We start from the raw sequence: 26050 nt of genomic DNA, 5'->3' as shown, positions 1-26050 counted from the left end.
TGGTTATTTTACGTTATTTAACAGTTTTTTTTTTTTTTTTTTTTTTTTTTTTTGGCACCCCAGCTGCCGGAATAATTTTTTGTGTGTTACTTTGTTTTGTTTTGGGTTTTTTTTTTTTTTTGTTTTTTACAGTGCAACAGAATCCTCCAGGAACAAACAGTTGGTGACAGTGGAAGGAAAAACTACCTTTAACAGAAACCTGGAGCAGATCTGATTCTTAAAGGATGGTCATCTGCCTTGACCAGTTGGGGTTAAAGGACTGGGGGGGGGGGGGGGGGGGTATGTGGGAGACACATGGATGCACAGCAAAGCAAACTGCTCTACAAACTACAGCTGAAGAGTTTCCGTTTTTTGTCACGCTTCCACACTTGACATTTCCGGCAGGTTCCTTGTGGAGGATGCCTCTGTGACTGTGTTCTGTGAAAGCTGCTGCTGCTGGTCCACTGTCTCCGCCCCCTGAGGTGGCCGCTCTGACGGAACTGTGTCTTCTGTCCCTGAACCCTGTCCCTCTTATTAGCCGCAGCCTGAACTCCAGGACACACACACCTGCCGTCCTCCTGCTCTGTGTGTCCGCTGCTGGAGGGGGCTGCAGCCGCGGCTCAAACACGCACTTCTGGAGGAGGAACCCGCGGTGCGCAATTACGCACATGACCAGAGGAATTTACGGAGCCGTCTGCTGCTTTTCTGGTCCCTGTCTTTGGTCCTAGTTTTTAGACAGCTTAGTTTATCTATGCGCAACGTCATCGAGGCAGCTCCAGCCTGTCCTCAGCTCTGAACTCCTGCAGTTGACCTCCCAGTCCTCTGTGCGCTCAGGACAGGATGGGATGCTCCACCAGTTCCCAGACTTCAGCTGTAGACCCGACCCGACCCAGTGCGAAGCCCGAGGAGAGCAACGGAGCCAGCACCACCGGTGAGGTCTGGGATAAATGCCTGAAAACACCTGGGTGAAATACTTCTACATGTTCAAACCAGCATGTGGATCATCAGTGTAGATGGGTGACGCTCATTTTGAGTGTATTTTAGGAAAATAATAGACTATGAAAGATTCCAAAAGAATCTTACACATCTGAGTTCAGAAATATCGTTCGATGATCAGGAAGGAATCGGTAGCAAAGAATCTTTAACTTAATTGTAATTATATAAAACTAACTTCAACTCATCCTCTTTTCTGATTGTTTTGTAAAACAATGACTAAACATTTTCTTTATTTAACCAAAGAAATGTTAAATAATTTGTATTTTCTTTGCTCTAATAAGTATAAAAGTCCTCACTTAAATACTCAAAGATAATATTTGAGTAGTGTCTTTTATGTGAGTCTAGTTCTATAAATAGCCTTGTAACATGTTGGTGGAACTGGTGTCATCCTCCAGGTTCACTGTCATGTCCATATAGAGTTGCATCATCCATTTACAGCCAGCAGGCTCATGATAAGGCCTGTCCACATGAAATGCAAATGACTGCAGGTACTACAGTTGTCTTCTTATCTGTTGCACCTTTATTTTTGGAGAGCCCCAGCTCCACAGAGTCCACATGGGAAAGTTTCTTGTCGGTGGTTCCTGGTCTGTTTGGTCCTGGAGGGAGACGGTGGCATGACAGCGGGTTTTTGATGACAGTCTACGGTTTCAATAGGAAATGGAGAAGCCACTTTGGCCACTTGGTTGTTGTAGTGAGTCAGAGATAGGTAGGCCATGGTGCGAACTAGCACACGTTTGAAGGAGAACACACCAACACTGGATCTGGTGTTCGTATTTTGCAGTGAGTTTGTGGATGTGTTTAACAGGACACCTGTGTTTGGAGTCCTTCACATACAGAAACAAACAATAATAACAATAATAATAATAATGATGATGATGATAATAATAATAATAATAATAATAATAATAGTAATGCATTTTATTCATAGGCGCCTTTCAGGACACTCAAGGTCACCATACAAAGTTGTTAAAAATAAAACACAATTAAAATTACACATGTACATATATTAAACACATAGGTTCATAAAATAGCAGTAGATAAAAGTGAAATTATGGAACTGAGTAGGCCTGTCTGAATAAATAAGTCTTAAGCTGGGATTTGAAGGTGGTAATAGAGTCAGAGTTTTTTATGTGTTCCGGGGGGCATTCCAGAAATGAAACATTTATACTCAAAAAGGTTAAAACCACTCTTCTGTAAAAATTACGATGACTATTTAATGAAGCTGTTTTCTGGATTAGCACAATGAAAAGTCTAACTTTTTGAGTTTGCACCAAAGAGCACCTTCATCTTGTTTTATTAAACTTATGAGAGCCCTAAATTATTTTGCATTTTCAACAGTAATACATTCATTTTCCCATCTGTGTCTTGTGCATCGAGCTAAAGCTTCAGTGCTTGATTGTTCTTTGGTGTCCTAGTGTAAGCCAAGTGATCCCAGAGGAAACAAGAATTCCACCACATGTTGTGGCTGTACAGAATCTGCTCTGAGGCGGTTTTAGCCACTCCTAAGTGTTCCCAGGCAGTTAGGGGTTAAATATGTGATTTACAGCTGTAACTGCTGATCACTGTTCAGATTCTCACAGCCTCTACCGCTCTACTCTGTGGTTCAACACACGTCAGGTAAGTGGCTTCACTTTTCCAGAACAATGTGAAACAGTGAAACAGTGCCAGCCAGGTTCATCTATCTTTATCCTCCTGAGACCCAGGACATGTCAGCAAAGTACCAGCTTTTTTTGTTATTTTATTAAATCAGTGCCTATATTGGAAACATCATGATGCAACAGTCTTTTCAGATGCAGTTTTTAACATTTTTATGGAATGTCCTTTGTGGTGGACAGTTTTCTTTTGTTTTTGTTGCTTTGGTTTTTTTTTGTATAAAGTTGTGAAACTCTTGTCCATAAATGTGGACAGAAAACCCATAGCTGCATCTGAGGAGGTTAAACATTTAGTCTTTTGATTTAGACCAACATGAAAGAACCTCTGAGGGAAGTTGTGTATTTTCTCAGATATTTTTTTACCCTGATTTCAGCCTCTACACATTTCATATGACCCAGTTCACGGCAAGGTTATTATCGTTAACAAAAAATAATGAAATGACGAACACTAGAATTGAAAAAACATTTTCGTTAACTGAAATAAATAAAAACTATAATTTAGAGAAAAAAACGATAACTAACTGAAACTGTATTGTGTGCTTATAAAACTAACTAAAATGGATAAAAATGACGGTCCATCACTTGTGTTCACTTGTGGTTTCCAGTCGTCTTCTGGTCCCCACTCTACCTGGAAACATGGAGACTAAAGTTGGGAGAAAGCAGCAGAGTCCTGTCTGGGATTTATTTGAATACGACCACAGAGAAGAAGAGAAAAGAGACGACTAAACTAAAACTAATACTAAAACTAAGCATTTAGAAAAAAATGAAAACTAAGAACTATCAAACCTGCTCTAAAAACTAATTAAAACTAACTGAATTAGAGAAAAAAAAGTCAGAACTAAATAAAACTAAACTAGAATGAAAAATCCAAAACTATTAGAACCTTACTTCACAGCAGCCTACTGTCAGCCTTGTCACTTATTTGCAGAACTCAGAAAAAATGACATTCACTTCTTTGGCCTCCTGTAATCCAGAGTCTCTGCACTATTTAAAGACACTGAGTACAGTGGTATAAAAACACCACATGGAAACTCCTGCATGTTTGTTCACCTAGTGACACAGATGACACCCTGAAATCAGATATGCTCTGAGGTGATGTACTTAGCTGAGAAACTGGACATTTCTGTAGCTAACCCTGACCTCTTGCCTCAACATAGAAATGAAAAGTTAACAGAGCAAATCATGTTTATCACCAGAATGGAATGAAACTGATATTTTCTAAGAGGTCAGCTGGAAATCAAGGATGTTTTCTTCTTTTTGCATATGGACTCAAAGGCTTCCGTACCTGGTATTGTCAGTCCGATGAGGAAGCAGAATGGTTTTTATTTGTTTGCATATACATGTGTTATTTGAAGACATGACTGCAGCTCTTTTTTAATTGTAACATGTGGCTAAAATGTATTTGAACGCAAAATAAAATCCTCTTGTTTATAAATGGACAAAAATGTCCGTAAGACAATAAATTCTTGTTGTGGAAAAGACTTCATTATATAAACAACTTGGTCTGTTGTGTGCAGAAATGTCCCAAGGTAGATATGTGCCTCATCCTGGTGTGAATCCATCATATGTATTCAGCACTGCAAATGTTCCTTTTTCCACTGTGATAAAGTATATGAAAAGTGAACGTTTGTCATAAAAGTGACTTGTAAGGCCATCAGGGTTTTCATAAACACTAAAGGAAACCAAAAAGCAAAAGACAAAAGACACATACAGATTATGCTGCTACTTCGGTGTTAAATAAAAACCCAATTTTCTCAATAACAGCACATTGAAGAGGACATATGTGTACCCATTTTAACAAGTTAATGAGGGTCTCACATGTCTAACCTTAGGCATACACTGTAAAAAAAAAAAAAAAAAAAAAAAAAATTTGTAATTTAACAGAATTTTCACTGTCTATTTTACAGATTTTTCCTGTATTTTTAAGATACAGGAAAATATCAATGAAATGACAAAAATAGACTGTGATTTTACATGTCAAATGTAAAATAACAAGAAAAAACTGTAACTGTGAATAACCAAAAAAGTTCCATATTTTAAAAGATTTCTTTCTTTTTTCACAGAAAAATACAATTAAAATACATTTGTAAATATATCGTAATTTTACAAATATTTCTTTTCTATTTATGAGATTAAACTGTTAATTTAAAGTTTAATACTGTAAAAAAAAAAAAAAAAATTAAACAAGATAAAATTACTGACAATTAACCATAAAAGAAGTACTTGTTCTGTCAGTTTAACAAGACTTGTTTGTTAATTGACAAATATCTTGTGTAATTACAGGAGGTTTCACAACAATGTTGAATACATGTATTTTTGTGAATGTGTAACATGTATAAGCACTGATAAACTGTCTAAATACAGTTTTTATCAGTGGATTGGACAACTGAGTCTCATTGAAAATTATATATACATATATATATATACATACATACATACATACATATATATATATATATATATATATATATATATATATATATATATATATATATATATATATATATATATATATATATATGTGTGTGTGTGTGTGTGTGTGTGTGTGTGTGTGTGTGTGTGTGTGTGTGTATATATATATATATATATATATATATATATATATATATATGTGTGTGTAGGTAATTTGATTGTTGTAATACATGTAAATATTCTTTATTAAACATTAAAAAGTCCAAAAAAAATATGCAAAATCTCATGTAAAGTTAGGGCAAAAAACTGTATTTTAATTGTGGAAAATGACCGTATTTGTATGAGATGGTTATTTTCTGTTAATTTACAGTATTTTTTTGGCGCCACAGCTGCTGTAATATTTCCGTTTTTTTTGTTTTGGTTTGTTTTTTTTTGCAGTGTATGTTACATTTCAGCTCAAATCCTTCAGTGAACCGCCTCTGTGTTGTCGGTGCCATCATGTAGACGCCTGGTGTTGGTGGTTCTGGTTGATCTGGGGGTTCTGAAGGAGTGGCTCGGTGAAACCATAAAAACAGAAAAATACAAATGAGTAGTTTCAGGCTCAGGTTTCCTACAAAAGCCTGAGTAATGTTCTCAGGCTCATGTGTTTTAATAGCCTCATGTTATTTTTGTTTTGTAAGACATGAACAATCTTAATAAGTCACAGTTAAGAACATCTGATTTAGAAAAACGATCTAGAAATGATTAACAGTCCAAGAATAAATTATCAAAAGGTCAGAGAAAGTTAATGGTTAAAACTTTTATGATCAATGCAAATACTTGAAATGCAAATCCTTAAAAAAAGGTTTGACAGGGAAGTGAAACACTGCCTGAAAGTGTGAACAGAGCAGTGACACTGACTGTTTATTAACAGCAGCCCACATAAGCATTAACCTTCCACTTCTGAACCACAGGAGGTCTGAAGTCTGTGCACTGTGAGCTCACTGATCTGAACCAGGTTTCAACAGCCTGTGTACATACACTGTATCTGTACTCCTGTTAGTTATGAATACACTGGTTTGTATAATGTTCAGTGTTTCTGGGCTCTTTTGGCTTACACATCTGTTCTTTTTGATATGGGAAGCAACAACTATCTGTATAAGTATGAGGTATGTTGGAACTCCTCCATCTGTATGAATCTAGATGGAAGCACTTCAGACCATCTGACTTGAACGCACTGAGAGCTGTTGGTTTGACTTTGACCACAGGTACATGTTCACCATGGAGAACCCTGGTGAAATGAAACTCTGAAACCTTGACCCTTACCTGTGGTGTCATACTGGTCCACACCATGTCACAGGAAGTGATCCAAACATCCTACTGGTCCTCACACAGGAACCCATAGATGGACATGTTTTTCTTTTCTGTCTGTGTACAGTTTTTGTCATTGTCTGACTGCTGATTTCTGTGAATCACTGACGTTTTCTTACATTTACAGCTTTTGTTAAAACAACAAACTTTTACACTTTTAGTGTTCTTAACTTTTACAAAGTTAAGAACACTTTTACTGAGATAAGGAAAAGATTGACATTATGGCTGCAACTAATGATTATTTTCACCTAGAAAACATCTGAAAATGGCCCAAAAATGCTTTATTTTCTTTGTAAGCCAAAGGTATTCAGTTTAACCTCCTCAGACCCAGGAAATGTCAGCAAAGTACCAGCTTTTTGTGTTTTTTATGAAATCAGTGCCTATATTGGAAACATCATGATGCAACAGTTTTTTCAGATGCTGTTTTTAAAATATTTTATGGAATGTCCTTTGTGGTGGACAGTTTTCTTTTCCTTTTCTATATAAAGTTGGGAAACTCCTGTCCACAAATGTGGACAGAAAACCCATAGCTGGGTCTGAGGAGGTTAAATAAGAAAGTAAGAAAAAAAAAAAAAAGCAGACAATGACAGCAGTTCCCTCCTTAAATTTTGACAGTTTTCTTGTTGATTCATTAAATGGTCAACAATTAATAGAGTAATAATTGCCGCTCTAGAGTTCACAAATTGTTTATTCAAAGGAAGGAAATACAAGTTTTATATAAGAGGAACATTATAAAACAACACAAAATTAGCAGCATCTTATTTTAGAAATGTTGTCTCTAAATCCTATTCATATGAACAACAAACAGTGTATGTGTATGACATTCGGGCTCAAAGATTGTTTTTCTCTAATGGAGGCATCCTATCCCTGTGTTCCAAACAGGGGCAGCTAATGAGAACGGCAAAGTGGCCGAGGACAGCGAAACTATTCCAGACCAGACCCCAGCCGGAGGTGGAGATGCAAAGCCTGCAGCAGAACCTGCTGCAGCAGCTGCACCTGCAGAAGGCACAGCCGCTGCAGCTCCTCCTGCAGCAGAGGCGCCCCAGGCAGCTGCAGCCGCAGCCGCAGCCGCAACCCCACCCGCAGAGGCAGCACCGCCTGCAGACGCCCCCGCAAGCACCACAGAGAAGGCAGCCACAAGCACAGAGCCTGCAGCCGCTCCACCTCCTACTGAGCAAGGTAGGAAGGACACATGTTTAACTGATCCATCCAGTTTTATGTGTATAGTGTCACAACATAAGAAGTTATCTCATGACACTTTACATTTAGAGCTGGAATAAACCAGACTTAAAACCAACTCACAGACACCAACAGAATCCCCCAGGAGTAAACAGTTGGTGACAGTGGAAGGAAAAACAACCTTTAACAGAAACCTGGAGCAGACCCAGACTGAGGAGGATGGACCACTGACATGAGCAGTTCAAGGGTTAAAGAGAGAGGGAGAGAGAGAGAGAGAGAGAGAGAGAGAGAGAGACACTGGGGAGGGGGGAGAAGCGCCAAAACAGGGGGAGACAAATGGATACACAGCAAATTACATTAGAACTGTTAAAAACTAGAACTGCTGTTACTAATACAGTACGAGTAACTGGTACAAATAACCTTAACTGTTAATATTACTACTCCAAATACAAGTACTAACAGTAAATATACTACTACTGCAGCTGTTAGGACAAATAATAGAAACCTCTATCATCTATGTGACTATACACTGTAAAAAAAAAAAAAAAAAAAAAAAACACATAAAAAACAGTAATATTCCAGCAGCAGGGGTGCTGAAAAAATACTGTAAAATAACGGAAAAATAACCATCTCATAAAAATACAGTAATTTTCCATAATGGAAATACAGTTTTTTGCCCTAACCTAACATGAGATTTTGCATATTTTTTTGACTTTTTAATGTTTAATAAAGAATATTTTCATGTATTAAAACAATCAAATTACCTATATATATATATATATATATATATATATATATATATATATATATATATATATATATATATATATATATATATATATATATGTATATATAAATAATTTTCAGTGAGACTCAGTTGTCCAATCCACTGATAAAAACTGTATTTGGACAGTTTATCAGTGCTTATACATGTTATACGTTCACAAAAATACATTTATTCAACATTTTTGTTGTGAAACCTCCTGTAATTACACAAGATACTTGTCAATTAACAAACAAGTCTGGTTCAACTGACAGAACAAATACTTCTTTTACGGTTAATTGTCAGTAATTTTATCTGGTTTTAATTTTTTTTGTACAGTATTAAACTTTAAATTAACAGTTTAATCTCATAAATAGAAAATAAATATTTGTGAAATTATGATACATTTGCAAATGTATTTTAATTGTATTTTTCTGTGAAAAAAGAAAAAAATTCTTTAAAAAATGGAATTTTTTGGGTTTTTCACAGGTACAGTTTTTTTGTGTTATTTTACATTTGACATGTAAAATCACAGTCTGTTTTTGTCATTTCATTGATATTTTCCTGTATCTTAAAAATACAGGAAAAATCTGTAAAATAAACAGTGAAAATTCTGTTAAATTACAGATTTTTTGTACAGTGTATAATAAACACTATCCTAACTATTTGGATAAATGAATACTGATGATGCAGGCAGGACAGAAGCAGGACCACAGCAGCAGGTCCAGAGATGATCCAGGGAAAACCACAGCGACTCCAGGGAAGAAGGAGAGTCACTGACATGGATTTACTGGATATAAGAGAAGAAGAACAGGAGCAGAGAGGAGGTTCAAGGAGGACCAGATTTTAATTGTCCAAAACCCACTTTTACTCATTAGCATTTTAAGGATTTAAATAAGAGCAAAGTCATACTCAGAGGCTGAGCTGTACGCAAATAAGTCACAAAAATCAGCCACTCCAGTGGGCTGGCATAGGTAACAGGCTCACATGCATGTTTCCTTCAGCACCAGGTAACCAGGCTGTATCCAACAACACAGACCTGTTCTAGACCATGGCCTTGAACCAACACATGTGGCTGAGCACAGGAATGTGTTTAGAACTCACACTTCTGTTTATTCAGTTAAGACTGAAGCATCTGTCCTGACATGTCATACAGTATATTACATGACTTAAGTTTATTTCACTAGATTATTTCAACTATTCTATCATTTATTTCAACCTTATTTTAATTTCAGGCTGACAGAGGTGTTATTGTAGTTTATTGCTGATATGGAAAACAAGAGAATAAAAAAAAAACCCAGACACTATGATTTTGATATGAGTCAAGATCTTAGTGGAAATGATAACTTTTGTATTTCAGTTATGGTGTGACCTGCACAGGGATGGGTAATGTGGCCAAACACGTGATCATGATAAAAATCTTAGGAAGGAATAGGAAACTAGATGAATAGCTGTAGTTTAACAGTCTTTATGATCAGAACATGGTACTGGTTGAACAGCAGAGCATTTCACAAATCTACAGATAAGACATTACAATGATACAGTCATGGCACAATTAAAATAAATGGTCTGAGAACAAAATATTTTAAGGTGTTTTAGCTGAGAATGTGAACAAAATATTCACAAAAGACAAATGTATATCCCCATAAATAAATGGAGAGTAAGACTTTTGATATCTGTTGCACCACACAGTGTAGTTGAAACCATATTATTGAACTCTAATAAAATAAATACATGGAATTTCACTTAACATGACAGTTTTACTGCAATAAAATAAAAAGTAGTAGCAGCCAGGGTTATTACACTTAACAAAATTAAAGTTAGTTGTGAAAAATAATAATAAAAACTAAAAGGGATGAAATAACACAGACTGAAACAAAATAGAATTAAGTAAGTAAGTAAGTAAATTTTATTTATAGAGCACTTTTCACAGACAGAGTCACAAAGTGCTTTATCAATTCAAATCAGAATCAAATCATTGATTGCAGGTAAAATTACCTTACTTTTTTTACATTTTACATTTTAGCCAGGGAGGTCAGGAGGTCTACTGAGCAACTTAAGTTTATGATAAACAAGATAAAATGACTTTATTTAATGTGGGACTGGGTTTTGAAAATTATATTTGATGTAGATCATCCCATACTAGAGTTGCCACACCTGAAAAAACTCAAACTACAGCTAAATAAAATGTAAATCAACATGAGTCGACTCCTCAGAATAAAAATAAACTAAAAGCACTCTTGCACAAACCACATCTAAAATGAACAAATTAAAAACCAAACTAAAAGAGTAAATAAACCTCAGAACTAATGGAAAGCTGCTGTAACACCTCTGCTCTCAGGTTGTGGGTTTTTACCCACTGATCATGTGCCACATTTGGCTCCAGATGATGGTTGACGGAGGGAAGAGTTGGGTGACCGGTGCACAGTTCCAGTCCCTTCATCAGTTCATTTATTGCTTCTTGATGCAAATGAAAAGCAGGCGGCAGACTCAGGAAGCCTCCTCTTCGTTGTCCTCTCCCTTTAATGCAAAGTGCCCGGAACGTGGAGCGATGAAAGGCCAGAGCCAAAAAACACATGTGATAAAAAGTGTTTGCATCATTAGAGTCCTATGCATGGTCACAGAACAGGCCATTTGTCCTCCACTGTTGCGCTTATTAATCATTACTCATCACGACTGTCCATGACCTTTGTTTGGACTCAGTGTCGTCCTGTGTTACTCTGTGTACGTTTAAGCTCTAACACAGCTCTGTTTAGACAGCCTGCATGCATGGTGTGTATGTGTGTATTTCCAACATTTTGTTGTCACCGTGGTCTCATTAAGGTGCAATCTGAGTCCACAGAGAAACTAGAGCATGCCAGCACACATAGCACTCCCATGCCGAGCCTCCCTGCCTCTGTTTCACAGCCAATGGGAGATAAGCATCAAGTGTCACATTCAGCGGCAGCTCAGCCACTTTGGGATCTGCGAGGGGTGGGGTCAATATGCTAATTAAATGGAAAAGCTTTGTTTAATATAATTTTATGTCTTTGAATAAAAATGCATTTTTTGGAACATTCATGGATTGGATGTATGGATTTTAAGTGCATCTCTGCTCTTTATAGGTTTTTAAAGGTCCAGAGGCCATATTCATAAAGCTGTATTTATTTATTTATTTATTTATTTGGTTTATTTGATAGGGACAGATGCAAAAGACATAGAGCAACTGTAACACAGCAATCCCAGACATGCATCATAGTGCTTATAGCAAAAGCTAATTTGCATTTGCACCGGTCCCTAGATGGGCTTTTATGAAAAGTTCAAATACAGAGAGGAATGGAGAGACAATGACCTTTTCCATACAAAACTGTAGTATAGGAAAGAAAATAATCAGTTTAAAGCAAAGAAACAGATAAACATTATACAAGCATTAAACATGAGTACACTGCTGTTTCTGACATCCATTTTTTTTGGTAAGTTTTTTGAATAAACCTAAGCTTGTCAAAGATTTTATTTCAACGGAGAGTAGCTTCTACAGATTACCTCTAGTACAAAGAGTTGCTCCTTCTGAAGAAACTCTAAGAAAAATCTTTATGATTTATCTGCATGATCTGCGAATTTCTCCTCAAAGTTAAGAACTTATAATCCTTTATCCTTCAGATTCTATTAGTATTAGTATTTGTTTCACTTTAACCTTAATAGAGCAACTAAGTTGAAAAACTGCACATAGCAGAGGATCTAAGCACAATTCAGGAATATAAATGTTGTTGACTGAAGTAAAAATAAAAATACAGTTTAAAAGAAACCACAATGAGCAAACTCAACCTAAACTAAAACAACATAGATTTGCAGGTCAAGTCATTTTAGTTGAGTTTTTTCCTCCAGTGGTCACTGTCTCATGCAAGAATAAAACTGCTTGGCAACATATGAGACCTTCAAGAATTATAATATTGTTGGATTTATGTATTTTTTTAATCCAACCTTTTTCAGCTTCTATGAAAGTAATGATGTACTATTAAAATTAATTGAGATAAAGTTATAACAATTCTCCCCCCCCCCCCCCCCCCCAAAAAAAAAAAAAAGTGTTTTAATAGACACTAAATTCTAAACACTGAACAGCTTAAAGTCTTTCATCAGCAGTGATTCAGTTGGAAGGGGCTTGGTTTGGGAACCAGAGGATCAGTGGTTTAAGTTAGTGCATTTTTTATCGGTAGCTGGAGAGGTGCCAGTTCATCACCAGGGCATTGCTGAAGTGTCCTTGAGCAAGGCACCAAATCCCCAACTGTTCAGGGTGCCGTGTGGCACTCTGACACCACTCTACACATGAACTGCATGTATATTAGTCCTGTTTGTGCATGTGTGTGTATGTGGGCTTTTGTGTGTGTACAATAGAACAAGACAGAAAAAATGGAATTTCCCCGTTGAGGGACTAATAAAGGCATTTCTCCACTGCATTATCTTTGAAAGAACACACATTCAAATATACAAATTTATGACAAAACCTTGACACTGTCACTGCCATCAATGAAAAGATATCTTATACACTGATAACGGTATTAACCCATACTAGCTAGTATTAGCTAATACCAAAGACCTTTTGCTGTATCAGTGCATCCCTAGTTCAGATATTCCATATTGTTTCAAAAGCATCCACAGACCATACAGGGAGTGACAGTCCACTCAGTACCAACCTATGAATCTGTATTATATTGGAGGTGGAAAAATGAGAGGGAACTACGAGGACACCTGTTTTTAAATGGAACTGAAACTCTTTAAATGTTTTCAATGACTCTTGTCTTCTTCAAACAGAAAAAGCAGAGGCCACAGGTGCTGCCACAGAGCCCAAAACAGAAGAGACACCAGGTACACACTGCTGTGTGTTCAACACTATTTCATGTTGTTCTCATATTAAAAAAAAGAGCGTTAACATGTTTTCTGTTTTGTGTTTTCAGCACCCAGTCAGTGAACTGCAACATGAATGACAGATGCACACATGAAGGAGTTCAAAGTGTCCGATCATGTTCGTATGTGTGAGTGGAAGTGGGAATACTGCAGTTGAAATTGTGTAGATGTATGAGTGTGTGTGCGTGTGTGAGTGTGTGTGCATGTGTGTGTGCGTGTGTGCGTGCGTGCGAGCATGCGTGCGTGTGTGTGTGTGTGTGAAAGACATGACCTTGTTGCCAAGATGCAGAGCCTTTGAAAGCGTTGGAAGTCAGGGTTCATCAGTCATCACTGTGCCTTCTTACCCTCTTCTCAGTGGCTGTAATTTGTGCTCACAGACTGGACACAGACAAGACTACTGCACTGTGTTTAGCATGGGACACTTGTGCTGAATTCTACTTCCTGCCAAAAACTGCTCCCCCTTCCTAAATCAGCCATGAAGAGGACAGTGTGCACCAAATTCACCCTGTCACAACTTTTTCTCCTTTCTGACTGTAGGCTATGAAATTAACTGTGAATTATTCAACCACTTAACACCATCACAGCTGTGTAGCAATTAAGTAATGAATAATGTTGTAAGATATTGCAGTTATGTTTTTTTTGTTTTTTTTTTTTTAATCTGTTTACTATTAAAGAATGTGTAAACTGTAAGGTATGTAAAACTTTCTAAAGTTAAATCTTAGATGCACAACACACAAAATATAAAATAAAAGCAGATTCTGCTGAAAACTGCATCACCCGTGGCAGGGAGCAGAATTCAGCAGCAGATATTGCCGAAAACTGCATCCCCCATCAGAATTAGCTTGTGAAGCTACAGGAGCTAAATGACTTTAGCAGCTCATATTTGGAGTTATTCTGGTGTGACAGGGTGAATTTGGTGCACTTTGTCCTCTTCATGGCTGACTTAGGAAGGGGGAGCTGTTTTCGGCAGCTGCTGCGTGATGCAGTTGTTGGCAGGGAGTAGAATTCGGCAAAACAAGACTAACCTACAGTAAATTAATTAGTACATGTCTATTCATTACCTGTATAGAAATTCCTAATAGCACATATTCTGAAATGTCATGTATGTCTTTAATCCATTCTGTACTTTTCTAAAACATTACACTCCTGAAAAAAACAAAGCCAAAATACATTTGATCAGAACATTATATTCTGTTTGGTGACTGGCTTTGATTTGATAATCATTGTTTGTAATGAATACTGTATGACAAGCTGGTGATTCTCTGATTTTTAAGGAATTGGAGAAGAGTAAACGTGAGAGTGTTTGTATTGTGTCATGATTTCTCTCTGTTGGGAAAAATGACAAACACAATGAAGATGCAATAAGCTATGAACTGTCCTGAAATTAAAAAAAGTCCACCTTCAAAAAATGGTATCTAATACTTTATTTGAAATGTACATAAAGGCCTGTAAGGAGACATTTTATTGTAAAAAAAAAAAAAACAACAAAAAAAAACCATTCAATAGATACCTGTGTGTTCTCATGACTAATGCGACCCACAGATTTGACCCAAACATATTATTGCAAAAATGTGCAGCCTGGTCTGGAAAGATGTGTTATGACATGTGATAACGGTCCAATACACAGGTTTCATTAAAATGGCAAAAAAAAAAAAAAAAAAAAAAAAAAAAAAAAAAAAAGGCAGAACTTGTCCATTCGAAATGAATAGGGCCATTTTCAAACTGCTACCATTCCCACATGATTGATCTATATGAAGAATGTGTGGCCTGGCACAAAGAATATGTGTGTGACATTTGGTACCGATATCATGTAGTGTTTTCAGGGAACAGAATACTGACAGCTGATTGGCTGAAAGCCTCTACTCTCTCACTTTCAGAGTGGGGAGACTGATTTGCATTTCTTGTAAACTCTTTTTTTGTAACTCTTCATAGCTCTCACACTTCTTGGAATTCTACAATTGACACATCAGATTTTTGGAAAAACTCTTTTCTTTCAAAGACTAATTTACATGTTAATCTTAAAACTTTTTGTTTTTCATCTACAGGCCTCTAAACACACAGAGTGCTGATTTTACTCAAAACTCCCATGACAAAACTCAAAATTCTCACAATTACTGCCTTCTCAGTTTTGACTTTTTTCACATATTAAACATCAATACATTCACAAGTTTCAGCTGCAAGAATTTTTGATTTAGGATGTATGGTTACGGATTGACACTGATTTATTTGAGAGGTGATTCCTTCAGGACTAACATGTCCCCTCCTTAAGAACGCTGTAAACATCCATTTTCCCTCGACTGCTTCCTCAGTTCTCACTCATTCATTCTTCATGTTATACTTGTACATGTTCTCTGAGTGCCACTGTTCCAGCCACTGTTATGGATTTGGCAGCATGTATATGAAAAGGTTTTCATTGGCTGTGAATCTTCTCATTCATTGCTCTTCATTTTTCTTTTGTTTTCACAAACGATCCCTGAGCCAATGATGTTTACCCTTTTGTCACACATCCTTCATTGTACATTCACCATTCATTCATTTATGAACAGTCGTTATTTGGCACTCTTTCTTGCATTTACATTGCACCAAGCCATAAGTTCACAAAATCTAGAGCCAGAGAATTTTATTTATTTATTTATTTATTTCAAACATGCAAAGAAACAAAAAACAAAGCAAAAGAAAGCAAATTAAGACAAAAATAAAATAACATTTAAATGGACAGAATCTATCTTCAGGCACATACAAGTCTGAATTTTGCATGGTCGAAAAGGAGTAAGAAGAAGTATAAACTTATTTAATCCAACCCCTCAGTGCTTTTACACATTTATCATTAACTTAATACAAGAATCAAACAATACTATTTTCCTAATTTTAGCATCGAACCACAACAAATCCATAATGCAGAAACTGAATTATTCACAACAGTATGTTCATGTCAGTACAGTCATACAAACAGACTCAACAATTCAACAGTTTTCTTCAATAATTACAGCAAATTTATCAGTACAACATCATCCATAAACAAACAGCCCTCATTGTCATTATTAAATACTGGACCTCTCAAGAATCAATTCTTTATCTTTTTTTAAACTGAATTATATTTGATATTTGTTTTATCTCCACACACAGTTTGTTCCATAATTTTACTCCACAGATGGTGATGCAGAAACTTTTTAACCTAGTGTGTACTTTATGAATCTTTAAATTTTCCCTGTAAATCATAGACTCCCTCTCTTTCACAAGACATTTTTGAGTATATTATCAGTATATAATATATATACTAATATATATTATTAGTTATTGTCACCATCTTTTTTCATGTAATGTATGAAAGCAAAGTCCTCCTGATTTAAGTGCTGCCCTGCTGAAAGCTACAAATTTCTGTAAATAAGAATTATGTAACCCCCCCCACCCCCCACCCCCCCAAAAAAAAAAAAAGTCTGTCTATCCAATGAGTTACAGTAGCCAAAGGGAAAAGACATTTATTTCCAATCCTAACAGTTGTGATAAAGCCTATTTGGCCTTTCACATCTCATCTGGTACAAGGTGTCAACATTTTTAATTGTGAGGTCACATGAAGGTTTGGACTACAGCTTGTGTCCGGCTAGTCAGGAGTCTGACAGAGGACCGAGGACGGCAACAGCTTCGATTTCCACAAGTCCACCCTGAGGAACCAGACAGAGAAGTCACTTCAACACTAATGTACAAAAGATAACATGTAACTAGAAGTCGTGGATAGTCATGGATGTATAATAACTGCACAATGCATAATGAGATAAAGTTAGGACAGTTTGGAAAATAGACTGACATTAAAATGTACTTGCAACACAACATGTTCATGTTTTATTTCAATCAATCATCTACATTTATTTGTATAGCGCCAAATTATAACAAAAGTTATCTCTTGACACGTTCCATACAGAGCGGGAATAAACCAGACTCTTAAACCAATATTCACAAACACCAACAGAATCCTCCAGAAGTAAACACTTGGTGACAGTGGAAGGAGAAACTTCCTTTAAACAGGCTCTGGAGGATGGACGAGTGACGACCAGTTAAAAGGGTTAAAGAGAGAGGGATAAAGGAAGAGAGAGAGAGAGAGAGAGATGGGGGGGGGCACATGGATGCACAGCAAACTGCACTACAACTGTTAAAAACTAAACAGCTGGTGTGTATAATTACCAATAACTAGTACAAATACCCATAACTGTTAATACAACTTCTCCAAATACAAGTACTACAGTGAATATACTACTACTGTAACTGTTAGCAAAAATAATAGAAACCGCTACCATCTATGGAACTATATAATAAACACTATCACAACTATATGGATAAATGAGTGATGACAATGAAAACAGGAGAGAGGCAGGACCACAGCAGCAGGTCCAGAGATGATCGAGGGAAAACCACAGAGACTCCAGGGAAGAAGGAGAGTCACTAACATGGATTTACTGGGATGTGAATAGAGAAGAAAAGGAGGAGAGAGGAGGTCAGTGTATCATGAGGAGTCTCAGTCTAAGCCTATAGCAGCAGAACTAAGAGCAGCCTGAGCCGCCAACGTTTTGTCTGTACAGTTTATAAATTACATCCATTTCTCTCATTCAGGCTGCAACACATTCAAGAAAATTCCCTATCAGTTCAGGACTAGTAATGATCTGAACCACTGTTTCACAATAAATGTGTGAGAAAATTATTGAAATTCAAAAAATAATTAATGAATTAATTCCTAAAAGAAGGATAGAAAAAGATTAGGATATTTCAGACTCTATGATGTAGAACAGAAATAAAAGATTCAAGTAATCTGAATTGCAATGTATAAAGGGCAAGGAAACCAGTCTAGGCTAATCAGACAACACTGAGGAACAACTTTCATTGGTTTTGACCTCAGAGAACCACATGGGTCAGATTACTGTGGAGAACCTTTGTCAAGTTCTATAATACAGGGTACAAACACAAATACCAGTTCAAAATGAACGGAGCCAAAAGGAAACTTTATGTGAACTGTGTCCAGAAGCACTGAGGACTGGTCTGAACTCAAAGGCATCTGGGATGGACCAGCACTCAGTGGAAATGTGGACTGTGCTCAGATCAGTCAGAAGATATGGGTGTCATGAGACCATGAGACTCCAGACCAGTGGCAAATATGACCAGACAGACTGTTACCAGCAACAAGCCCAGAGGCCAGGGTCTGTAATGGCCTGGGGTCATCCAGGAATATTGCATCAAAAAGGTATAAAAGCACATGTGTACACATTCCAAAGGCCTGGATGAAGAAGAAGGGGGTGCTGGTCATGGACTGGCCTGATGAAGACCACACTTGTCTCCAATAAAGAATGTGTGGAGCTTCTGGAAACACAAAATGTGACCCTGTACTGTTGCATACTTTAAGTCCTGTTTTCAGGAAGAATGAGACAAAATGAACCTGAAACACTTCATGACTTGGTGTTCTCAGTCCCTGAACCACTGTGGAATGTTGTGAAGGTGCTTTAACGAGTTTTTAAATGTGTTTCAAGAGGTGAAATTGAAGAATACTGAAGTATTTATTTTGATTAAAATACAAATGGAGTGAAATATCAGATGTTCTGTTCCACTGTTTTCTGTATACTACAGCTCACAGATATTTCACTAAACTCTGGTTTGAGTTTCCTTCTGTATTGAACACACTGTTCTAAATACTAGTGCTGTGGGTTGTTCCCGCTGTAGCTCCCACCCATGTGTATTCACTGATACGAAACAGACTAATCCAGTTCCAGGGCAGTGGTGGAAGACGTCTGGTGGAACTTACTCTTGGGAGTGCAGCCACTTGGTACGCAGCTCTTGCCGGGAAGTTACTGCTGAAAACTAAAAATCAAAAGACAAGTAGGTTACACTTCACTGACAATCAGTAGCTTATGTTGTTTAGTTAGTGAAAAGGTTTACTCATAAACACTTTGTGTAAATTTTCATACCATCACCTGAAAAGCAAAGGAACATCAAGAGTTTGTTCACCAAGTGCAAGTTTTTAGTAAACAATAACCATAAGCTCAGTCACTTCTTTCTACTGTTTTTAAAATATTTACACCAATATAACAACTAAAGACAGATTTCTTAGTTTAATAGTTCATCTAATTAAAGATCCTGATCTTTAACCTTTAGCCACCAGAATCTTTTTCTCTTTAGTGAAATTTTGTACCAAATTTTGTTGCTTTCTGTCAGTCCATTTCTGTGATATTACATCATGGAGACAAACTGACTGATGGGACTATCTAAAGAACGAATGAGTAAAGAGCCAGATCATAACCTAACCGAACCAAACCGAACCGAACCGAACCTAACCTAACCTAACCTAACCTAACCTAACCTAACCTAACACCTAACCTAACCTAATCCTAACACCTAACCTAACCTAAACTAACTTAACCTAACCTAACCCCTAAACACCTAACCTAACCAAACCAAACTGTACCGAATCTAACCAAACTGAACCGAACCAAACCTAACTGAACCGAACCAAACCTAACTGAACCGAACCAAACCTAACTGAACCTAACTGAACCGAACCTAACTGAACCTAACTGAACCGAACCTAACCTAACTGAACCAAACCAAACTGAAACGAACCAAACTTAACTTAACCTAACCTTACCTAACCAACTTAACCTAACCTACCCTAACACCTAACCTAACCGAACCTAACCAACTTAACTCAACCTAACCTAACTAATCTAACCTTAACCTAACCTAACCTAACCAACTTAACCTAAGTTAACCTAACCTAGCTAACGTTAACCTAACCTAACCTAACTAATGTTAACCTAATCTAACTAACCTAACCTTAACCTAACTAACCTAACCTAACCTAACCTAATCTAAACTAACCTAACCTAAACTAACCACTTAACCTTCCAACTGTGGAAAATAATGTCATGTGATGCTAACCCTGTTAACTAGCCTTAATTACCCAGATAACCCTGGCTTGTCTTACCTGTAGACTAAAAGTCAGGTTGTCAGCAGGAGTAAACACAAAAGGAGCTGGATATATAAAATATGAGAGAAATGTTTACTTTATATGGAGGAAACATCACTTGTAAGTAGAGCAGGCTGGTGAGGAAACAGCTACATTTTCAAGGTTTCAGGTGACACTAATTATACAAAACTGTCAGCGTTCAGGATATTCAGCTAGTTTAACCTTTGAGTTTAGTTGAAAAAAATCTGAAAAACTTAATTTAACACCTTCACCCAATATTTACAATTTCCCAAAAATAAATGGCTCCATATGAACCAAATCTCATTCATCACTACATCACTTGACTACCCATGGGGTACTTAGAAATCAAGTCAAGACAAAGAGAGTCAGGTGGACCTTCAGTTCTTCAGGCCAATGGTAACTTAGTTCTCAGACAAAGTGCATGAAGGGAGTATTAACTCTTGAAGCGTTGAAGTCACAATCTTGCAATAAGCAACATAACTGAATGAAACAGACAGCTTTTTGAAATCCTGAAATCAAAATTGAAAATAAAAAACCCCAAAAAACTCTAGTACCTAAAGGGTTGATCCAGTCAGGAACTCTGAGGTTACTACTGTTTAGACCAAACTGTCGCCCATGAGACAAGTAATGGGTACACTTACAGCTTATCGGCAACACAAGTAAATGATGCCTTGAAAGTTGATGCCCACAATGTCCTAAAGGTGTTCCGTATTTTGTTGTTTACTTAAGAGCTGCGTCTGCACAAAACCAGTGTCAAAACAGAGGAACGCAGTGTTAGAGTACGAAGAATTATTTAAATGTGGGGGGACTTCAGTGCTACATAACTATCACAATGACAAAACAAAAGCAGCTATCAGAGGGCGACAGACAAACCAGCAAAGCTGCACCCATGGGTCCACCACCTGTGGCTCCAAGCTCAAGAAGAACCCTGAAAGACTCACAATTAATTTTGTCACAACTTCCAAATTATTTTTTCTTTCCCCAGTGATTTATCACAATTCATTATGATATTATCCTCTGCATTTTGTATTTTTCTGTGAAAATCATGTATTTTCCTACCTTTAATTTACTGACCATGTAGATGTTCATAAAAGCTCAGAGTAAATTCAAAGGATATTATATCAAATCAGAACAAATTAGGAAAAAAATACTTTTTTCAACATCTGTCATTGATCCAACTGCATGGGTTTTACTGGTGAATCAGTGTTGTAGAAGATGACATGTTTCCATGGTAACCACAGAGCCTCTGAACATCCAAATGGGTCATATCTGATAACCAACTGTGTTTTACACCAATTATTGACATGTATGGATAGGATTAGTGGTTCAGCTATTAAACATTTTAGATCAGTGTTTTTCAACCTTGGAGTCGGGACCCCACATGGGGTCGCCTGGAATTCAATTGGGGTCGCCTGAAATTTCTAGTCATTGACAAAAAAAGGAAAAAAAAAAAAAAAAACTTACAAAAGGGGCAAGGTATCACTTTAAAAGGACTGACATTATTCCAATGTAAACTTTGGTGCTGCTGGTGGATCTACAGCCCAGGTGAGCATCTAAATAAGACTCTCTTTCCTCCTCATTTCAGTTTAACTCCTTGAACACTGGTTTCAGATGTTTGTGGTGCAAGATTTTATCAGTTTGAGAAAGAACAGACTGTACCACACAACTGAAAAAGGGGATTGGGAGCAGTTAATGCAGTGTTTTTTAACCTTGGGGTTGGGACCCTACGTGGGGTCACCTGGAATTTCTAGTAATTGATAAAAAATGTAAAAAAAAAAAAAAAAAATTCAAATTTACAAATAAAAAATTTACATTATATAGACTAAATGTTGTCTAAAATTAACATTTATTTGCAATATATCATAGTAAACTATTACATGATCAAAAACAAATTAATTTTAGCAAAAAAAAAGTCTCAGTTTTGAATGTCTGGGGTTACCAGAAATTTGTGATGTTAAAATGGGGTCACAAGCCAAAAAAGGTTGGGAACCACTGTTTTAGATCCATGGAGACTTTTGGTCAGTGGTGGATGTTTGTGTCTTTATGGGTTTGGAGCTGTGAGTTGGCCTGCAGCTCCTTCACACTCCTCTGTGCAGATCTTCCTGTGCAGACCCATAGTATCCCATCAGGCCTTAAAGACGTCACCTCAAGGACACCCTGGAATACCTGGAGAATAGAGCGCAGCTGGAGGACCCATGGGTTCTTTTGCATAGTGTGCCCCCACCAGTAAAACTGGGTCATTTGTCCCAATTTTTCCTGTTAGTCTAACTCTAAATAATCAATCACCTGGCCTTTCATTTCCATATTCTAAAGATATGGATTCACACTAGAACAGTCTTTCAAATGTAACCAAAGCATCTGCAACAAAAATGCAGTAGCAGCTGTTAAATGTAGTAAACTACCATAGTCATTGGTCATACAGGCCTCTTGTCATCCTGGACCCAAGTGAATTTAGTTACTATGGATCAGGATGTGATATTTACTGAAGTTGCATATGACAACCAAGTAAATACCCCATTCACCCCCCACTACAGCTGCCACAAAAACGCATCTCCTTCTAAGGATACAGTGTAAACTTATTCTGTGGTAATAAACCTGCCAACCAAGTATTAATGGCTTCTTTTTTGTACACACCACCACAAATCATACCTTATCCTAGCTTCACAATTCTTTTTTTTCCCCCACAAAAAATAATTTATCAGTTTGCCATTTGGAGGGGGCATATGAAAAATATGAGTATATTTTTTCCATTCTAAAACAGATTTGAAGGTTAAGGTTAAATTCTCAAAGTGCTCTCTCATTAGATGTCGTATTATACACCTCGCGGTGCAACCTGGACACATCATCTGTGAAAGACCTGGCGTCATCGGGTGTTTTGGGCCTTATCGTCAGACACCCTCTTCCAGGCTGGGGGTGACCAGTCCCCAACCTGTGTCCAGGTAGTCCACCTCAACACTCGTCACCCCTTTTAATCCAGAACCACTGGGAAGCCTTTTCAGCAGCTTCTAAGATGTTCTTGGTAGTTTGTCCTCTCTGAGTCCCAGGACCCAGTGAAAACCCCTGCAGCCTGCTTCAACAGGCTCACAGCGGGCCTTCCACCCCTGCCTCTGACACTCTGTTACCAGAGGAGCATACTTGGCCCTCTTTCTCTCTTGCGCCTCTTCCATTCTATCTTCTCAGGGGACAGTAAGTTCCAGCCACACCACTTGCTTGGTTGCCTCAGTCATCAGGACCATGTCAGGCCTGAGTGTGGTCGTTGTAATTGTGTCTGGGAACTTCAGCTGTCTTCCTAAGTTGACCAGGAACTGCCAGTCTTTAGCTGTTGGGAGAAGCCCTCCCTGGGCCTTTGGACGGGGTAGAGGCTTCTCTCCGGCACAAACAAAAGAGATGGAGCTCTTTGTAGGACCTTGAGACTTGCTGGAGCTGATGCCGGTACAGATGGTATCTGCTATTGCTCGCAGGACTCGGTCATGGTTCCACCGGTACCGCCCCTCTCCCAAGGCCTTAGAACAGCAGCTGAAGATGTACTCCATAGATCCCTTCTTCTGGCAGAGTTGACAGGCAGGCGAGTCCACCAGGCCCCAGGTGAACAGACTGGAAGGGCTTGGGAGGATGACATATACTGACTGGACCAAGAACCCCAGGCCCCCTGCTTGGTCATGCCCACCATCCTGCTGAGGCCAGTTTCTTCCTTTTCCGCCCACACCTCAGCCTGGATTAGCTTTTGCCGCTCCTTTCCCCTGGCTGGGCTGTACTAAGGTACGAAGATATCAGTGGTGATTTCTCACAGACTGCAAAGGAAGCTCAGCTTCCCCTAAAATTACAAAAATTAAATGGTTAAATCTGTTCGGTTGTGTTGACATTTCATTGACCACAAATGTGTTAGAACACATTCATCTCACAGATGAGTTCGTTCAGAATCAGCTTTATCACAAACCAACAGACTGGATGTTGTTCACTTCTCCTCCATTCCCGTGTCTGTGTTTTCTCATTCGATCTCTGCTCAGTGCATTTGTCCGTAGATGCTCAGCGTCCATGCACTTCAATGGGACTGAGTGAAACAATTTTTTTCATTGCCTCAAAACTGGACGGTAATTGGATAAATGCCACGATCTTGTCCTGCCCCCGGACACCTGGTGTCTCTGGGGGTGAATGGAGCTGTGGGCGGAGCTCAGCTGGGCTGGACGGCAGGATTCCACATGCGGATTGGAGGATCGGTCGAAAGGCTGAATCCCGTTTGATTGACAGCTAGTTTGAGATCTACTTCTTCACTGACACAGTTCAGTTTAATACCGTCTCGCATTCTGCTGAGAAATCAAGAGAGAAACCACTACGAAATGACTTGTTCATTTCTTGCACTGTAAATAAAACACACTCATTGTACTTCCTTGTTTCAATTTAACATAATTTCAACGTTTTCTTGTTTACTTGGTACGATATGACCATTTTCTTAAAAAGGAACGGAGGGCCAAATTTATGTTTAAATAACTTGACTTTTTTTTTTAATGTAAGCTGACGATGAGCTTCCCCTGTCTGAAAGACGAGCAGCCGCCACTGGAAGATATGTACTATACACAAAGTGTCCCTTATTAGATAAATGGGCTGGAAAAAATACTTTTTACAATTTCTATATGCGTCACAACTATAGCTCCACTGACCTCAATCGATTCTCCAGAACCACCAAAACCATCTTTGTGTCCACATGATGGTATCCATGACACCAACAGGCGAAGTGTGAAGTCAGGAGCAGCACACTTGCAGTTAAAGCAGTAAACAGCAGATCTAACCCTAACAGACTTGTCTTAAACTGGATCTGTTGTCTGGAAATCACTTCACTCTTCCGTACTTACATGACTGTGCATTACATCAGTCCAGTGCTCTCCATCCTCTTATGAAGGTCAGGGAAAGTTCCTTGCCTGGTGTATTGAGGTCGAGTGGAGTCGGGGGGGGGGGCTTGGACCTGCTCCCCAGTCAATGGCCTGAGCAGTAATGCTAGCTGGGAGGAGTTGGGTTACATCTGTTTGCCTTCAACACTGGTGTCCATTTACAACTCATTGGGCGCTGCAGCAGCTTCTGTTACACCTGTCTGTTGTGGTCCAAGAGGAAATGCCCAGACTGAGCTACCTGTGAGGGGGAAGGTGCTGGGGGGGTTATGGGGGGGTGCAATCCTACAGCAGAAGAAGAACTGTATGAACCCATGTGTCAGGTGATCACTAAAGCTGTCAGCGACTGTTCAGAGGGATGTCCAAGTGTAATAGAAGCCACTGAATCACTAATGAGCAGCAAGGACATCATCCAAGACAATGAGCCAATATTCAGAGGCCCTTCAGTTTATCACATCACATTTAAACTGAAAATAGACACTTTCTGCTTTCTCCACTCACAAATAAACACACATACATACTACTGAAGCTAGCAGATATCTCCTGTGTTTAGAATTAAAACAACACAACCTAGACCTAGACCCCAGCCAGCGGCTTGAAATATCTGTTCTAAAATGTTTAGCTTCTGAACCGCTAATCCTACGATCCTGCCCCATGAGCTCAGTTGCTTCTTTGTTTCATTATTCTCTGTAATGGTGTTCCATTCAATGGTGGGTAAAAATAAAACACAGGAAGACACAAGTGTGTGTGTGTGTGTGTGTGTGTGTGTGTGTGTGTGTGTGAGAGAGAGAGAGAGAGAGAGAGAGAGAGAGATGCTCTAAGAGGAAATTCAACTGATTTGTTGGACTTATAGAAGGGAAACTGCAACAACAGCATCGATCTCATAACACTAGTATTGATCTGATACCAATACACACACACACCTTAGTATGGATACTATCAATATTTAGATTGATCCTCCCTGCCCTAAGTTAAGTAGATGAACATA

General features: G+C 38.1%; 2 protein-coding genes across 2 annotated transcripts in view; one reads left to right on the top strand and one right to left on the bottom strand.

Moving 5' to 3' along the window:
* Positions 1-528: 528 nt before the first annotated feature.
* LOC115428282 (skin secretory protein xP2) lies at positions 529-14707 on the top strand. The gene is made up of 4 exons (XM_030147192.1): positions 529-910; positions 7272-7568; positions 13120-13173; positions 13263-14707. The coding sequence occupies exons 1-4, from the start codon at positions 820-822 to the stop codon at positions 13274-13276; spliced, it is 456 nt and encodes a 151-aa protein (XP_030003052.1). The 5' UTR covers positions 529-819; the 3' UTR covers positions 13277-14707.
* A 1971-nt stretch (positions 14708-16678) lies between these two features.
* The window catches only part of LOC115428283 (2-iminobutanoate/2-iminopropanoate deaminase-like), a 13533-nt gene continuing 4161 nt past the window's right edge, over positions 16679-26050 (bottom strand). Inside the window, exons 5-6 of the mRNA XM_030147193.1 lie at positions 18998-19053; positions 16679-16874 (exon numbers count right to left, since the gene is read on the bottom strand). Of these exons, the coding sequence (XP_030003053.1) occupies positions 16818-16874; positions 18998-19053 (113 nt within the window). The 3' untranslated portion in view covers positions 16679-16817. The remainder of the gene's footprint in view (positions 16875-18997; positions 19054-26050) is intronic.

This window comes from Sphaeramia orbicularis, chromosome 11 (assembly GCF_902148855.1).
Source record: "Sphaeramia orbicularis chromosome 11, fSphaOr1.1, whole genome shotgun sequence".
In the NCBI taxonomy this organism is placed as follows: Eukaryota; Metazoa; Chordata; class Actinopteri; order Kurtiformes; family Apogonidae; genus Sphaeramia; species Sphaeramia orbicularis.
Note: the sequence above shows the minus strand (reverse complement) of the source record. Positions and strands in the feature narration are given on the sequence as shown.

Excerpts from the sequence above, each read along its gene's own strand:
- LOC115428282 (XM_030147192.1), top strand. The coding sequence starts at position 820 with ATGGGATGCTCCACCAGTTCCCAGACTTCAGCTGTAGACCCGACCCGA. Across the intron at positions 911-7,271 it reads CAACGGAGCCAGCACCACCG|GGGCAGCTAATGAGAACGGC; the intron begins GTGAGGTCTGGG and ends TGTTCCAAACAG. Across the intron at positions 7,569-13,119 it reads TCCACCTCCTACTGAGCAAG|AAAAAGCAGAGGCCACAGGT; the intron begins GTAGGAAGGACA and ends TTCTTCAAACAG.